At 41.0% G+C, this 18,319-nt stretch overlaps 1 protein-coding gene and 1 pseudogene across 4 annotated transcripts in view; one reads left to right on the forward strand and one right to left on the reverse strand.

Moving 5' to 3' along the window:
- Window positions 1-18,319, forward strand: part of PLD1 (phospholipase D1) — a 422,898-nt gene that overhangs the window by 243,313 nt on the left and 161,266 nt on the right. For all 4 annotated transcript variants that reach the window (XM_085635446.1, XM_085635443.1, XM_085635445.1 and 1 more), the window contains 2 exons: window positions 147-205; window positions 10,649-10,741. In XM_085635446.1, the coding sequence (XP_085491572.1) occupies window positions 147-205; window positions 10,649-10,741 (152 nt within the window). The remainder of the gene's footprint in view (window positions 1-146; window positions 206-10,648; window positions 10,742-18,319) is intronic.
- On the reverse strand, window positions 12,582-13,295 carry LOC146786035 (galactose-1-phosphate uridylyltransferase pseudogene; annotated as a pseudogene).

The following is an 18,319-nucleotide window of genomic DNA, read 5'->3' on the forward strand; positions in this document are numbered from 1 at the left end:
TTTAAGACCAGTTCTTCACATTTTTTTTCTTTCTTGGCTACATCTTCACTGTCACTTACAGACATATTGTTATGCAATTTATACGAAACTGTAAGCACGATTTATTATATTTTAACAATAACCATGTATTTTCTTTCTCACGCTAGTTGGAGTTCATTGATGTTAGCCAACTATCATTTATCCGGGATCTTGGACCAAAGGGCATGTATGTTATTTATACTATTTTTTTTTCTCTATTTGAGAACACCGATTTCTTAATTGTAAACCAAAAGATAAAGCAACGATTTTGAATAGGACTTTTGATAAAACTGAAAAACACTTTAATGTAAATCTTTAAATTTAGTGTTGAACAATTCCAAGTAGGCATGCTTTCCAGCCGGGAAGATGTCACCTGTCATGGTACAAGGATATCTGGGGAATAGATTAACACAAATTTACATTTGTGATCTAATGGTATAGCCAAAAGATACTTTACCACGAGCGCTTCACTAATAATCCCACTTCCCTCCAAAAACTGTTTTTCTGATCTCTTGAAATCCTTGGTGTAGAAATTTCTTAAAATACCAAGATATTTTATTTGGGTAGAAGTTTGCTTTATAAATATAAGGAACTTTAAAATAAATCACATCAATGTTCTGACATCTAGGATCGCAAAGGTGAAGTATAAGGCATGGGTGCTCAAGGTGAGATGTGTCAATAAACAGTGCTCCCTATTACACATGAAGGTGAAATAGGAAGAGTTGTTCCCATTCCAGGTCCTTGTGATGTGTACCACACAAAGCATGCATGTTACCTTGCATCTCACACTGTCAGGATCTTACTATTCTTACCCACAGCAATAGAAGCCCAAACATGAGTGACAAGGAGAGCAGTTTTTCTTCCTGTTGTTACTTTCTCACTCTCTCCTACTGCTTCAGTTGCACGTGCCTAACTTGGGGTTTTTGTTCCAGTCTCCTCATCAGTAATATCCTTAATGTCGCTAGGTTGCTTGCTACATTATAAGCCATGAGCTGCAAGAGAATGACCTTTGTATGTTGCCATACCTTCTCTTTGCCCAGTTACAGGCATGGATTTCAATTTGGCATGCTTCCTATTTTAAAACACTTTGCACCTAGCTCTCGCAGTCTACATAGAAATCCAAGCATGTTTTAATTTTCAAATGCTGCTGTATGGTGTCTCTGTCTGCTATGCCCATGGATGATCAAGACAAAGATTTACTATAGCTATTCTTTACACGTATTTAACCAAACATTAGTTCTGTTGTACTTATTTCCTAGCAGACACCTAAAATGAACATTACAAGGTGAAAATGTGGAATGGCCAATGTCTGCCAACATGGGTAGAATTAGCGATCGCTCCTACAAACCCGCTGAATGCTCATTTCAGTGTCATAAATCTTATTACACAGGCATTATAATTCGTTTAACAGCCTGATGTCATATGCCACCAAGGAGAAATGTTGAAAATAAGCAATAGAAACAGTAATTTCTATAATACTCTTTGAATGATTTTGAAAAGATATTCTTTCAGTTTCCTTTTGAACTGTACACAATTTTGCAGATTGATTGTGAGGGTATCAGAGGGCCTAACTACAGGGTATAAATAATCTGGCAGAACGTGCTTCCTACAAATGTCTGGGCTCTCTTACATCCATCTTTGCGATTAGTGTCAATCCTCTTAGGTTGGGATCTTCTGTTCGCAGACCTTGGGCGATGAGAAGATCTTAGAGCCCAGTTCTTGACAGTCTTTGTCTGCCAAAGATAAGGACGACCCCTTCCAATAGCCACAATGAAGCAGACACTTTGCGTTCTTAGGCAGATAGTGTCTCCCAGAAGGACCCCCAAGGCAGGAAAAACCCATAAGAGAAAAACCCTCAAATGATGACTGTAGAACAAGAACTGAGGAATTGGATCCAATGGGCAAATGCAGAATGCAGGGACAATACTGCAGAAATTGGCAAGAGATGGATCCTCCAACAAGAGCGAAACCAACAGGAGGTGAGGAATCACACCAACAGAAGCAGTAACCATCAACAGGAGTAAAGAAACACACCAACCGGAGCGAAGAACACTCTGGAAAAGTGTTGTGATGCAAGGATGAAGAGAAAACTAACCAATTTGATATTCCCAGGACAGGAAGATGCCTCATGAATTGGGCCGGCATCTTGAATTGGGACAGAAGCAAGGATCACAAGGGAAACGGCTGGTATAATTTGGGCACATAAAACTCCCAAGAATCCTCCCCAGGGATTCTGGGAAAGGGGAAAGAACTTTGGTGACTTCCAACATGGCCCTGGGGAGAGGTTTGCCAGATACCAAACCGGTAGGCCTGCTGTTGTGAGGAACTGTCCATAGACTTATGAGGTGGCCCACCGGCCTCATCACCCTGCAGGTAAATAAAACGTGCATATAGCTGTGAAGTGCAGGACGCAAGAGAGGCTGTTGGGAAGGGCACAGGCCGCAATGCAGCCTGCAGTCTCCCAGGTTACTTACTCCTACTCATATGGTTTCTTTTATGTCCAAGATTTTTAGCTATGCTTATTCTTGATGACATTAGCTAAGACTTGAGGGACTCTACAAAGGTATGAAGCATGCACCACCAAGTGCAAGTTATTTTCTAGGACAAACATTTAATTACCATGTCTCTCTTGTATTGCTATACAATATTTATATAATATGGGGCTACTGCCCCAATTCCCTTGTGTACACCTTGTTGTACCTGTAGCTGACAACATTTTCTGATTAAAATTGAAGAGACTAATTCCACACACAAGACATCAATGGACTTAGGTCATGAGAAGGGTGCAGGGCTAGACTTTTGAAAAGGTTCAAGCACATTTATTTACTCCTTGATACCAATGGCTTGACTGTAAGACGCAATTTTCATTTTCTGCTGAAGACCCTAGTCTTCATGCTGAACTGCTCCTAACCATCATTGAGGACACTAAAGAAACACAGCTCCATCTAAATCCTTAACCAATTCATTGCCGCTCACTTGCTATCAATCTCCCAATTGAATTGTTCTAGCTTGTCAACTTGTCACTGAGTGTATTACATGTTTATTAAGCACATTGCAATCCATCTCACCATAACACTTGATCTATTCCTTTGCCTCTGTTCCATTTTGCTGGCTAATCTCTGATTAGGACAGATCATTCAGCTTGTGAGACTTCCTCTTTAATCTTATTTCCTAACCCGAAAGTAGCAACAGTGGAGATTAAGTGGTTAATGCCCTTTTTTCAGAACTTAATATTTGGATCCTGTAAACAGCCTGATATGCAGGTGTCTGCTGCCAGTAAGTGGGTTATTATTTTTGGAAGGCAGACTTTTACATACCTAACATACACTTTAAATATGCCTCAAGACAAATCTCAGAGGCACTCTTATCAACCCCTACTAGCTCTGGCACTAGCAGCCAGCAAATCTCCAGAGAAATATTCCCCAAGGTCACACAGTACCAACTATTTTAAAAGTAGAGGAAACAAAACAATAAAATTGCCAACCCAATTTGTAAAGTAAAGAAAAGCTAATGAGTGCCAAAATTATTAAAATTGAACAAACAGAACCCGAAATAGGAATTTTTAAACATTTAAGACAAAATGTTCTTAAATAAAAGTAACATGCCGGTAAAAAATATTAGTTCTCCATTGACTGAGATGTAGGCGTGATTTCATGCTGATCGAAATGGAGCAGAGGTCGGATATACCAAGTGGGTCATTGAGATTTAAGGTTTTACCTTAGAATGTAGTCTCTGAAATGGAGTTCAAAATCCTTTAGAAGGGTATGGTCTAAGGCTTAGGCTGGCGAGGGTTCTTCATAGTCCGATACGTTGGAGAGCTTTGGCTGAAGCTGATGGTTTGGGTGGCAAAAGCTTTGAACTGTACAAAGCTACATATCATAGCCTCTGAGGGCGCTTCATTTGTTGGATGGGTTTGCAGCCTCATCCTGGTCCACGTCTTTCAGTGGGCAAGAATGGAAGCTATAGCCAAGCACCATTCCACGAGCTGGATATCTTCATCAGGTGAAGCTGTTTTTCTTGCGCACTTAATATGTGGCCTCACTGGGTGGGCCTCAGCATCTTGTCCGACTCCTCTGTACTTGTAAAAATGTGTAAATCGCAAAATTTTCCAGCTGCTGGGAAAGTTCCTTGCAGTCTCTTCTGAAGTCCTCAAATTCTCACGGCAGGCTTCTAGAAATCAGGTCTCTCTCCAGCCACAGCTTCTGCAGGGTGCAGTCCTCTGTGTTCAGCTGGGCCATGTGAGAGGCAGGTGACCTTCTAATGTTTGTGTCTTTGGAGTAGAAAAGCTGGAGGTCAGCCATCTGACCCCTGGAGAGCAGTTCCAGTCCCCTGGATGCCGGCAAGAAGTCAGGACTCTTCTTTCTTCTCGCAGGATCTTTTTCTATAGGTGTAGTCTATCTGTGTCTAGGAATGTTGTCAAGATCTGATGGTGGTGAGCTGGTCTTATCCTGTGCACTAATAACTGATTTTCCACTACCTAATTTCTGGCCATTTGTCACCCTATGCCTACCTCCTCTTGAAGCACTTTCTTTTCCACTTTACTCAAAACATTCCCAGTAGTGTTCAGCCTAAGATGGCTGAACCCTTCTTCAACGAGGAGCATTTCTGGCTTTCTGCAAAACCACTACCTTATTTAGATGAGCACTCCTCCAGCTGGGGTTGGTGAATTAGTTCGCGATAAGCTCTGGGCATGAACAGGTACAACCCAGTTTGGCCTCTGCAGGTCAAAGGAGAGAGAGTGTCAAGTCCATTGTTCTGCAGTTTGCTCCTGCCTCCCTGGGTACGGAGGCAAGGCTGTGTATGGTCTTGTGGAATGCTGGGTTGTTAAATTGAGCGAAGATGGAGAATTGACATCTCATGGTTTTATATGTGGCAGAGCTGGTTTTAGTGCAGTTTATAAAGTTACTTTTCCAATAGAATTATCACAAATCTGACGTCACCATTTATTCAGATTATGAAAACTGGGCGGGGGGGGGGGATATCTTTGAATCATTTCATTAGTATTTTCTACAGTGGAGATATGAAATAATAATTTTACTCATAATTAGGCCTGTCCTTAGAGAATGTAGGCTAAACCTGCACAGTGAAAACAGCTTTTAGGCCTCCAATCACTTTGAGGACACCTGTTTCAAATATGGAGGGTGCCACCTTTTCATATAAAAGATACAGCTCCTTGTTGCCTTACCAGGCACAATTTTAGGGTGTTATAATATATGAAAGTAGGTTTTCCTACATGATAATGTAACTTTCCTCTCATGTGAGCCTGCAGTGCCTTTAGACTACAGCTCAACCAGAGCACAGGGGTGCTCCGGGCAGCCATCTATTTTTCTCATGTATGTAGGTGGTGCAAACACACTGCAGCACGCAAATGACATTTCACTTTCATGCTATTAATGCATTTTCTGTGTCATTTACTGTGGCCTTTCTGGAAAGTTAAGTAGACTAATTGGGTGGAACCATTTTCACTCAACTATTTTCGAGCCATAGCACATGCGCTGTGGCACTGCGTACAAGTGTCACAGTGCACAAAGCAATATTAGCAGCCAGGATAAAGGCGAAAAATCGCCTGTGACCATACAAAATGGGCAGATTTCCTCCACATTGCTAGATCTGGTTATTGACTTTGGGTGTGTTGTAGGTCTGTGATAATGTGCTTGTCCTTCAGCATGAATAGTTTTGTTTTGTATTTTCTGGACAAATATATCTGTAAGAATTACATTTATCCCTGTGATCTTTAATCCTTCATGTATGTCTTTAAAAAGGTAAAGACCATAAATGCTATATGAATACTTACACTATATAGCGGTTCGGCTTAGAAAGACATCTGTTTTTTGTCTTTGTTTTTTTAAACTTTATAGGCATGTCAGGAATTTCTCATTGCAATGCTGATGTTAGCCTGTAATTTCCTGTACTTCAATGCCATCCTAATTTTTACATAAATGAATGGCGTTTCAGATCATGCATTCTATTGATATTTTAAGTGAGGGCCTTATGGTATTTCTAAGATGATACAGTGTCTGTAAACAACTGAATGTCACTCTGTTCTGCTACAAAGCTCCTCCATCAGTTACCCATATCAGTCTTTGAATTCTTACTTTTAAGTTTGCAGATATTCAGTATTTAAATTCACAAAACGGGTATAATAATTTCTCATCCTCTCTGCTTCATATCTTTTATTTTTGACAACACTATATTGCTTCAAATAATTGTCTGGAATAGAGCTGAGATGCAACTAGCGTGTGTGTGTATATATATGTGTGTGTGAATATATATCTGTATATATAGATATATAGATAGATGTGTATATATACACATCTATGAACAAGGCAAGGAAGCCGAAACGTTGGATGAATGAAAGCAGGCGCTTTTGAAAGACTCTGTGAATAAAGTGATTTCACGGTAGTGGGCCTCACCTTTGTTTGTTTGCCAGTCGTGGTGTTGTGGGCTGCTCCGTGCTCATGCAGTGAGGCCGCCCTGTGGGGCCCTGGGCTCCGGAAACGGAGAAAAAGCTTCTGCTTCTTTGGTGATATTAATTGAGGAGCCTGGCCCACCTGCGCCCCCAACCTACTAAGGATTTGCCACTTGAGCGAAATGGAACAGCGCAGGGAAGGGATTCAAACAGAAAGACATTCTGTTCTGATCGTGCCGTGAATAGCTGCCCTTCCAGAGTCATACTTCGTGGCAAGAACATTTGCAAGATGGTTCGATTCACCGGACTATGCTCATATTTCCACTTTTACAGCAGTGCTTGTGTAATGTACATTTCCATTGTGGAAAGCATTTATCAATTTGGAACATCCAGTTTTCATTTAAATTCAAATTCACAATGCACTGTGGGAACAGAAGTACCTGTAATTCCAGTCACGTGATGTACCTCTTTAAAAACATCCAAGCGCACCTGGGCGCTTGCATTTCAGTCCGTGAACTAGGCAAGGAAGCCGAAACGTTGGATGAATGAAAGCAGGCGCTTTTGAAAGACTCTGTGAATAAAGTGATTTCACGGTAGTGGGCCTCACCTTTGTTTGTTTGCCAGTCGTGGTGTTGTGGGCTGCTCCGTGCTCATGCAGTGATATATATATATATATATTATATTTTTAACCCAGGATGGAATCCGAGTATTTCTCCATAGCTTTATTGTGTCACACAAACAGAACTACGCGTTTCGGCGAAGCCTTTGTCAAGTTACTGACCTGAGCCCAAATTCCCCTAGAAATACAGGTCACGGTTCATAAACATAGAAGAAAAACTTTACGTGCGCTCTGTTCGAAACAAATTAATTCTCAAATTCATTCATAATTCATGACATTTCAACATATCTGCAATTAAATCCCACTATGTGGTAACGTGCAATTTCTATACAGTTAAACGCGATACACATAAATTATAATTATATCATGGCAAGTGCCTACACCATTCCTTATTGCACATTTTTAAAGAGACAGAGCCACTTCGTAATCCACTTAATTATAAGTATAATTAAAGAAGAACCTAGATACATGGCACCATATAATTCATGTTAAGTGCGGAACTACTAGCCAAGGATTAATTACTATTATCGGTAATGGTAATGTACCCAAATTAGACAATTGTCTATGTTAAATAACAGCCCCTGCTAAACATGTTGCAACGCAATTTAATGGGTAATGTACCCATTCAATTTGTACACAATCAAAGACAATCATAGTACAAGGGCTAATAAAATATTGGGCCATACTCCGATTAATTTAGACGTGTGGACACGTACACAATGTTTAGGTGCCAATCAAGCTCATATAACCTTCCAAGTTATAAGGGGGAATGTACAGGTGGGCAAGTTGGTCAGTTACTGTTAGTGAAGTGTGAGGGGCGACCCTGGTAAACCCAAAAACCAATAGATAAATCTAAGTGAAAAAATAATGAAGATAAAATAAGATAGAGATAAGTACAGAAGGTCTCTACTACTATGCTAAGCCTAGCTAATAGTCTAGAGAGACTGCCAATATTCCATAGATCAGGACACTATTTTCATGTCATCATAAATCTGTTCACTCTATAATGTCAAATTAAAATTACAGTGATGTTTAAAATAGGGGAACACTTAGTAGGGTAGTACAGAGAGAAACGAAATTGCACCACGCTAAGTCAATTAACCTAAATGGGTTGCTAATTCTTCACCATAATTCATCCCGTTCGGAATTTTAGCATTAAGTTCGATGATGTACTTTGACTCTGTAATCCTCAAGAGTTTTTCCCGGTCCCCTCCTCTAGGAAGGGGTAGGACTCTATCAATGCCAAAGAATTTGATCAAGTCGGCATTGCTCTGATGTTTATCCTGATAGTGCCTCGCTACGGGATAGTTAAGATCCTTATTGGTTACAGCCCTCATATGCTGTAGTATGCGGGTTTTTAGCTGCAGTTTGGTGCTGCCCACGTAGTTTAACCCACAATGGCATTCCAGGACATAGATTGTATAGTCACTGGTGCAGGTAATGAATTTCTTAATAGGCTTTTTCAGTACTGTGTTTTTCCCCACAGTGTAGCTATCCCGATTATTGCTGTGTTTACACGCCTTGCAGGAACCACATTTTTTGAAACCCTTAGCTGTTCCCAGCCAACTTGTGCTGTTGGATACATTTTGATAACTATGTACCAATTGGTCTCTCAATGATTTGGATTTTTTGTATGTTATCGCAGGTGTTACGCCTATATCTGAGCCTATTATGGGGTCCGATTCCAGCAATCCCCAATGTTTTTTCATCAAGTACCTTAGGGTATTAGACCTACGATTATAAGTTGTGATTAATCTAGGTATACCTTTGTTTCTCTCTTCTTTTTTGTTAGGTGAAAAAAGTACTTCGGCTCTTGGCAGGTTTTCCACTTTCTGACTAGCATTGGCAATCACCTTGGGAGCATAGCCTTTCTGTTCGAATCTCCTCTCCATAACCCGTTTCTCATTTAGGAAACCTCCTTTGGTGTTACAATTCCTACGAGCTCGTAGGAATTCCCCATAGGGAATGCTATTTAGTAAGGGTGTAGGGTGATTACTAGTTGCGTGTAACAATGTATTCCCCGAGGTCTCCTTTCGAAAGAGGGTGGTTACCATTTGGTTATTAACTATGTCAATGGAGATATCCAGGAATTCACAGTGGGAGTTGCTGATAGAATGTGTGAAAGTAAGGTTGAGATCATTCTTCCCCAGAATATTAATGAATTCTTGTGCTAAATCAAGGGGTCCATCCCAAATCAGGAACAGGTCATCAATATACCTGATCCAGATTGGGATGTGTTGTACAAATCTTTCGTTCTCCTCCACCCACACCACACATTCCTCCCACCATCCTAGGAACAGGTTGGCTAGGCTGGGTGCAAAGGATGTCCCCATTGCCGTACCGGACTTTTGGCGATACAAGGTTTTATCAAACACAAAAATGTTTTCCTCTAGGCAGTAAAGCATCATCTTTTTCAACATCTGAGTATGTTCCCATAGTGACATGTGTCTTTCTTTCAAGAAATACATGCAAGCCTCCACACCTTTTTGTTGTTCTATGCAGGTGTATAGGGAACAGACGTCTAGTGCTATCATGAGGTAATTGCTTTCCCATGTGATGTCGTGGATTCTTCGTAAGAAGTCAGTACTATCTTTGCAGAATGATCTTAATTTCGAGACAAAAGGTGCCAGAAACACATCTAAGAATATCGATGTATTCTCTAGAAGTCCACCGTTGGAAGACACAATAGGTCTCCCCGGTGGTCTAGTAGGGTGTTTGTGCACTTTGGGGAGCAGATAGAAACAAGGGACCCGTGGATTTTCATTCTTAAGCCATAAGAATTCATCTTTAGATAACAAACCATCCACCCTCCAGCTTTCCAACCCATTAAATTGCGTTGCAACATGTTTAGCAGGGGCTGTTATTTAACATAGACAATTGTCTAATTTGGGTACATTACCATTACCGATAATAGTAATTAATCCTTGGCTAGTAGTTCCGCACTTAACATGAATTATATGGTGCCATGTATCTAGGTTCTTCTTTAATTATACTTATAATTAAGTGGATTACGAAGTGGCTCTGTCTCTTTAAAAATGTGCAATAAGGAATGGTGTAGGCACTTGCCATGATATAATTATAATTTATGTGTATCGCGTTTAACTGTATAGAAATTGCACGTTACCACATAGTGGGATTTAATTGCAGATATGTTGAAATGTCATGAATTATGAATGAATTTGAGAATTAATTTGTTTCGAACAGAGCGCACGTAAAGTTTTTCTTCTATGTTTATGAACCGTGACCTGTATTTCTAGGGGAATTTGGGCTCAGGTCAGTAACTTGACAAAGGCTTCGCCGAAACGCGTAGTTCTGTTTGTGTGACACTATAAAGCTATATTGTGTCGTCCTTGGTGTGCCGCTGGATTTATTCCGGAGAAATACTCGGATTCCATCCTGGGTTAAATATTTAAAGCGGAGTTGTGACCGTTGCTGGCACCGGCGTCGCGAGGGAGGAGAGCGGGGATTTCACAACGAACGTTTTGAAAAATAAATATATATATATATATATATATATATATATATAGCATTTCAAATGTATAAGCATTCTGCTATCATTCATATGTATATCTGGAATAATTGTTTTCATTTTGTTTTTTCAGAGAGGGCATGATAATGAAAAAGTCAGGTGGCTACAGAATACCTGGTTTAAACTGTTGCGGGCAAGGAAGTGTCTGTTATCGTTGGTCCAAAAGGTAATTTTAAACATATTAAGTTATTTTTACTCTTTTAACGGCCAGAATCCTTTATGCTTTTATTTTAAACAGTTTTTAGTATATTTCATTATTGTTGACAACACCAGATGAATGCTGTTTTTTTGTGTGGATGTGTTTGTGTGTGTACTTTATCAGACTTTATTTCTGCAGTTGCCATAAAAGCAGATATAAGAATAAGTTAAAACAATACAGTCATTAATAAGAATAAGAACTAGCAACATAAAAGGGTGACATCTCAACAATTTAAAGTATGAGTCAAAGTTTATTTCAGAGCACCTAGACATAATTGCACTGTAACATGCGCTGGAAGTACATATTTAAAATCAGCATACAATTTTAAGCATGGACTTAAACGCCACATGACGTTTCCAGATGGGCTCACATATTTCTGCACCCAATTTCATCAAGACTGCGCCTAATATATCCCAGCCATGAGACCCTGATAGCCTCAGGAAGTTTTAAGATTTCTTCCAGGCCCAATAAGTCTGCTTAGGACCAGATCCTCGTACAATACAGCAGGGGTCTGAGTTTTAATCTGAGGGCAAAAGGTCGAATGCCAAGGGCTTATTGGAGTGGCACTAGTGGAGTGCTGGCAGGAAGATTGGTGAGGAGTCAGAGAAAACGTTTTTCCATCAGTTCCATATCATTGACATTGTCATGCCCCAAGAGTTCCCCACCATATTGAGACCCCCCAGAGCTTGCAAGTTGTAAATTTGCAATGCAGGTGTTATCGGGCAAAAGCTGGACCCCTTTGAGGCTCTCAGGATACCAGCAGTATAATGTTCTAGTCTGAGTTCACACTTTTGGATCTGGGGTGTCCAACCAAAATGCTCTTTGAAGGAGAGCCCAGGTATTTATAGGTACGGGCCCTCTCCAGTGAACCATTGGGCTGGGTGCGATCTAGCCACCTGGCACGAATTCAGTACCATATATTTTGTTTTGTTAAGGTTGAACTCCAGCCCTCTCTGCTTGCAGAAGACGCCGAACTGGTTCAACAAATGTTGTATGTCCCTTGGGGATCTCGAGACCAGTAAGGTGTTGTCAGCAAAGAGGAGCACCGGGACCATACCTGTTTGCCGGACGCGGGACATCATGCTTGCACTGCTCTAGAGAGGTTACCAGGTTATTAATGTATAATAGAAACAAAGTGGGGGTTAAGACGCACCCCTCTCTCACCCCCAGGACACTGGAAGGGGGTCTGTCAACTCCCCATCAGGGCCACACCTATCCTGCGCATAATTGAATGGATAGCAAGATTTCTAAAGTGCGCGGCTACTCAGGAGTGTCCCGGCGCTTAGCGGAATGTAAGAGAGTATGTTTTCTGCATCGGTTTTAATTGTATGTTAGCTGGATTCTGTCTATAAAAGCCTTGCAGAAACTATTTCTCTAGGCTCGTATTACCCTGTTAGGCCAGGTTGGCCAGATCGCTGGGTCTGGTGGCTTAGTGGACCAATGCATCCACTGCAGAGACCTGTGTTCGACCTCATGATCTTAGGTTCAAATCCCGGCGGGTCCAATCAGCCTTTCATCCATCTGAGGTCGATAAAATGAGCACCATTGAGGTGGGTAACAATAAACATCTGTTATTCAGCACCTTGAAACCCATGGGTGATAAGTGTGCTTTACAAATACAAGTGTTATGTTATGTTATGATTAGCCCTCAACAGCCTCCAGAGTCAAGCCACCTCTTCTTCATAGCTAGAATGCACCCATGGCTCCACTGGCTGCAAACACGTATAACTGCTGTGTCCCTTCGTTCGACTGGTCGCTTGCTCGTGGTCTGCACGTGTGTGCTGCCCGCTGTGGAGGGCCACGGAGCTCAGTGCTGGGGTTGCTTGTCAGCGGCAGCCTGCTTCAGTCTGTAGTGCTCTTCTGGGAGAACCCTCAAGCACCCCGCAGCCTGCTCTGGCATCAAGTCTCACTGGGCTTGTACCAGCATTTCGTAGCCCACCATGAACATCCGAACAGTAGCCGAGTGCAGGAGGGGTGGGTAGTAATGTGCATGAAGCTGCCAGTGAGTACAATTCTCCTTGAGGTGTGGTCCGGTGGGAGCTCCATGCCATCCCATGGAGTAGGGAAAGGAGATCTCAAAGAGATTGTCATACTTTGTGAGAAGCCTTTTCATGATGGAAGCCAGACTGTCTCACTCCTTGTCGCTGAGATCCTGAAGCCGTAACACATGGTGATGAGGCAGCAAGAGGGCCTGGAAGGGCCAAACTGTCCAATATGGGAAAACCACCAGCCAGTCTTGGTTTTCAACAACAATGCGATCCTTCCGAGCGGCTTCCAGCTTTCCGAACTCCACAAGCATGGGCACCTGTTGTTGTCTAAGATACTCTATCTGGGTCCGATCCTCCACCCAGGCATCATTCGGCAAAAAATTATTAGCACATATCTGGGAGTGTGTTACTTCACAGATTAAAAGAAAGGACATGTCCTCATCAACATCTTGAAATCCTACACAGCTAACGGGTTTACGTCCCCAAGAATTAGAGATATAAATAGGATGACTTGAAATAAAGGGTGCCGCCATACACCTTTTACTCATATAACTAAGTTCCAGTCTCTAAGCGCAAGAGTTGCGGGACACTTTTTAAACACAGTATAGAAATCCATACCAAGAGCATAGGACACACATCTCAATGTAAACGTTTGAGGCTCAGCAGAGAGCCAACATCAGAAGAACACCAGGATGCAACTATTGGACAATTTCTAATTAAGGATGGATTTAATGGACCGTGGGGTCATGTCCTATGGGCTTGAGGCAAGCCGTTCCTTCCTCCTTATGTAGATTTGTTTGCCTCATTGCAATATTGAAAGTGTGAAAAGAGATCTGCTGTCCCTTGAAAGAGATGTGATAGATATGGATGCTGACAAGGACCTTCATTTAGACTACTTTCCACACTCTATAAGAGGACTTGCTCCTTTTCGTGTTGATTATTTAAGCTAAGCACAATGTCATCCTTAACTTTCCTGCTGAAAGAGGGTCTGGCATGTGTCTGCTTAAAGAGCAAAACATCCTGTACCATATTGGTGCTTTGCTGACCACCTATAAATGAAGGAACAAACACACATAGGAAATGATAAATGGATACTAAATTGAAAGAACTCCTTTCTTCTTTCCCCAAGCATAAATATTTAGATTTTCCGATCAAAGCATGAGTCGTTGAATTTGCATAATAGAGGTAACATGATGCATTGATGAGAAATGGTGACATGTGCCCATGTTAGTTAAATAGGTAGATTGATTGAAGTTTGAATGTAGGTATGAGAGTTTATGGAAGTTTGAAAGATTTGGGATGAATCATGTGAAGAAAGAGGAATATTCGCAACAGAAGAATCGAAGTGCATGCAGATGGTGGGAGGCAATCAAGAGGGATGGTGTGTGTGTGTGTGTGTGTGTGTGTGTGTGTGTGTGTGTATATATATATATATAATATAAATTCACTGAAAAAAACATAGGTTTCACTCATGTTATAGTTAGCTGGATATTTGACTCGTAAAAAAACATTGAAATTCCCCCGTTATAGTTTGTTCAGCTAACTATAACTCGCGCGACCGCAATCCACTGCTGATGTCACATATTACATCACTGTATTCACTAAGATACAGTTAATAAGTCAGTTATACAATTAATTTTACAAAAAAAAAACATCCATTTAGACACTTATTTACCCATTTATTCTTCCATTAACCTTTAGATATACATATATGAAAAATATTTATTTTTCAGAAAGACACATATTCACTGGATGATGTCATCAGTGATGTCATTTGAGATGTCATCAGTGATGTCATGAGTTATGTCACTCACCATGTCATGAGTGATGTAATATGTGATGTCATCAGCAGTGGATTGCGGTCGCGCGAGTTATAGTTAGCTGGACTAACTATAACGGGGGAATTTCAATGGTTTTTTACGAGTGAAATGTCCAGCTAACTATAACATGTGTGGAACCTATGGTTTTTTCAGTGAATTTGCAAGGTTTTTTAAATGCTAATTTCTAACTATAACGTGTGTGAAACCTATGGTTTTTTTAGTGAATTTGTAAGGTTTTTTAAATGCTAATTTATGTATGTATTATATTTTTTATATATTTATTTTACAATAAACTACCTTTGTATATAGTTATAGATTGACTGTATCCTGTAATATGGAATGGCTCAGCTCTTTTTTTTTAATTTGGATAAAGTTGAACAGCATAGTTAATATCTTCTATAAACTTCTAAACAGTTTAAAATGTATATTTTTTTTTAAGGGTTTTTCACGGTGCGCGCACCCCGCGATTTTTTTAAAAAAAATAAAATGTTTTTTTCACCCTTCAGGGACCCCCTGACAAAGGCTAGGGGGTCAGGAACTCTCTACCCTGCCCCCTTTTCACGTTCTCCACCTTTCTTTTTCACTGTCACACACAAAATGGCGTCCGACACTTCCTGATTTCGACCGATTCGAATGTTGACTGACATCTAACCACCAATCAGAATTACGCTCGCGCACATTTGGTGTGCGCACCGTGCGCGCATATAGATATTTATGTACTTTTAACTGCAATTTTCTCAGGAACTACTGAACAGATTGACACCATATATGCAAAAGGCACATGCCTGACCTGAGGACTACCTCTTTGCCAAATTTCAAGTAATTCTGTTCAGCTGTTCGGGCTGTACCTTCGACTAAAGGTCCTATGGGAAAATGCATGGGGAAAACGCGTTTTGGGACCCCCTTTTTTCTCAGCCCCCGCTTGACGAATCACCCCGAGACTTTCAGGGTAGGAGCTGAGCGGAGCGCCCCATTAGTTTTGAAAATTTCACGAAGATAAGTCAACCGGTGCCAAAGTTATTCAAAATAGAATTTTCAGATTTCCTATGGGAACTCGGTTATAACTATCTACTGGCGACCGCCAGTAGATAATAAATATATATATATATATATATATATATATATATATATATATATATATATATATATATATATATATATATATATATATATATATTTGCAGGACGACTCCTACAAATTGTCTGATTTGCACGGACAAGGAGTCACGGACCCAGAATTTCGTGGCTGAAACTTTTTTATTCTTCAATAAGCCATATGACGCGTTTCGGGCATACAAAGTGCCCTTGATCACATATATATATATATATATTTTTTTTTTAAATAGGTATACCCATGTGCATATTATATATTTTAAACTAACAAAACTACTGAAATTCACCAGTTATAGTTATCTAATGTAACAATATCTCATGCCCTAAGACAACTATAACTTGCGCCCCTCAGTGCACATTGATATCATCAGTGATGCCATTTGAAATGTTGCAGACACATTTTCTTACTCGATGTGGAGGTTAAGAATATTGGGAGGGTCATTCTTGAGAGACTCACCTTGTGGGTGGATGAGAGGTGTAGTCTCTGATGTCCAATACGGGTTCAGGTCAGGTAGGGGAACGGTTGAACAGAACCTCAACCGCTGTCTTCTGCTTGCCCAATATACTCAGGCGAGGGGGAGGGGGGAATACATCTGGCATTCATGGACATCAGCTCTGCCTTTGACAAAGTCAATAAAGAGAAACTTTGGTCTGAGCTTGGGTCCGTGGGGGTGGACGAAGTCCTTGTAGCCTTCATGAGAGATCTTTATAATGGACACAATGGGGTGGTCAGGTACAGCCCAAATGTTGAATTCACCCAGCCGTTTGAAATTAAAAGAGAAATTCAGCAGGGGTGCATCCTTGCCTCCTACTTATTCATAATGTATATTAATCAGCTGGAGGAGGTTTACCAACATTGAAGCAGACGTTTCCAGGGTGAGAAGGAGGCTAATCCAGTCCTTTTTTATGCAGACGATGCGGTTTTAATTGCCCACACTGCCAAGAGCCTGCAACGTCATTTAGATTCTTTTATAATTTTTATGAACAATCTGCACCTTTCTACCAATTAAAAAAAAAAAATGTTGCAGTAGTGTTATCAATGATGGCATAGATCATGTCATGGGTGATGTAATATGTGAGGTAATTAGCAGTGCATGGCGAGGACACGAGTTATTGTTTCCTTAGGGCACAAGTTGTAGTTACTTGAGATAAATATAACTGGTAAATTTCAGTGGAGTTGCTAGTTTAATGCAGTATTGTTTAACTGACATTTTCACCCTAGCTCCCGCAGCACACGGCCTTCTGGCATGCGTACTGGGCAGCTGGTCTTGCAGGCTCTGGTCGCGCTAAGGCAGACTTTCTGACTTTTTCAAAGAGTCACAGTACCAAAATATATAAAGGTGGGCTATCAAGTGGTGAGCATATCATATATGTAAAGCAGATATATCATCTTTGTCTAAAAATCACCAATATATTTAATCAAATTTATATTTTAGTAAATCACACAAAGCACTGTTTCATAACAGTGATTAATATAAAATGTTTCAATAAAAAATCAACATGTATGTGAGTCTTTCTTTTTACATAGTTTTTATGATTGCATCTGTGAACAGAAAATGTTAAAAGAAAGACTTGGAGACAAGTTTTTTTTTTCCTCCAGAAGCCTTGCACTCCAGTTAAATATAATAGAGCTCCAGCTAGGAGCGTTTTTGAAACTTATGGTAAGTTCTCCTGAGGTGATGTCATGGATTTAGTGAGGCTTACTGTTTTTTCATTATAATGTTGCTGGGGGTGTTGCATTCCCTGTAGCCCCACGTCACATTAAAAAAAAGGTTTATTGATGCCTTGGCCCTACAAGCAACGTCATCCAGCTGCAAAAAAAAGAAAACAAAGTGTAAAGCCACCTTGCAAGGCAGTATGGGGTGCTCCTTCAACGAACACTGAATAATAAATGAGCGACTCCTGCTGTTTTTTTTAAAGTATTTTTGTTAGTGTCTCGGTGCTCATCTGGGAGACCCACGGTTTTAATTTTGTTTTTGGGCTGTGGGGGGAGCCTCAGGGCCTTTGCAGTCCAGGCCTGCTCCCCAGCTGACACCCAAAGTATATCTGTTGGCCCCAAAGTATGGTGTCACCTGGGCCTGAGGAGTCTCAAGGAGGGGGGCTGTGTGCTCCCTCTCACCTTTAAAAAACCAGACAGCCTCATGGATGGGGTCCATAGGGCCTTACAAGGCTTAGGGAGGAGGGCTGCATTCCCCATCCCCTTTGAAGGACTTCTGTGCTGCTGAAAAGACTTCCACTGTGCTGACTTGCTACCTTTCTGTCTGGCTGCCATCTTGCTTGGGAAAGAAGGTCTGGACATACAACGTGAACCCAGGATCACCACAGTGACTCCAGGTAGTTTACTATCCTCTTGATCTGAGCCTTAGGGACACAAAAGACTCCCTTCACCTTGAACCCTCAGTTGAACCTAGCCTGAGTGAGACCCTCTAAATGGTGCCCCACCAGTCCTGTACTCTTGGAACGGTTCTGAAGATGACCAGATGCAAAAGTGGAGACTGAGAATTTGTTTGGCTATAACTGCTGTCAGAACCAGGAGGCGACCGGGACCAACCTGCTCGCCTCTCCAAGGTGCATCGCCTTTCAGATTGACTTTGTGACTTCTCCCGCTACGTTCTTCTCTCTACC

The sequence above is a fragment of the Triturus cristatus genome, chromosome 11, assembly GCF_964204655.1.
Source record: "Triturus cristatus chromosome 11, aTriCri1.1, whole genome shotgun sequence".
Lineage (NCBI taxonomy): Eukaryota > Metazoa > Chordata > Amphibia > Caudata > Salamandridae > Triturus > Triturus cristatus.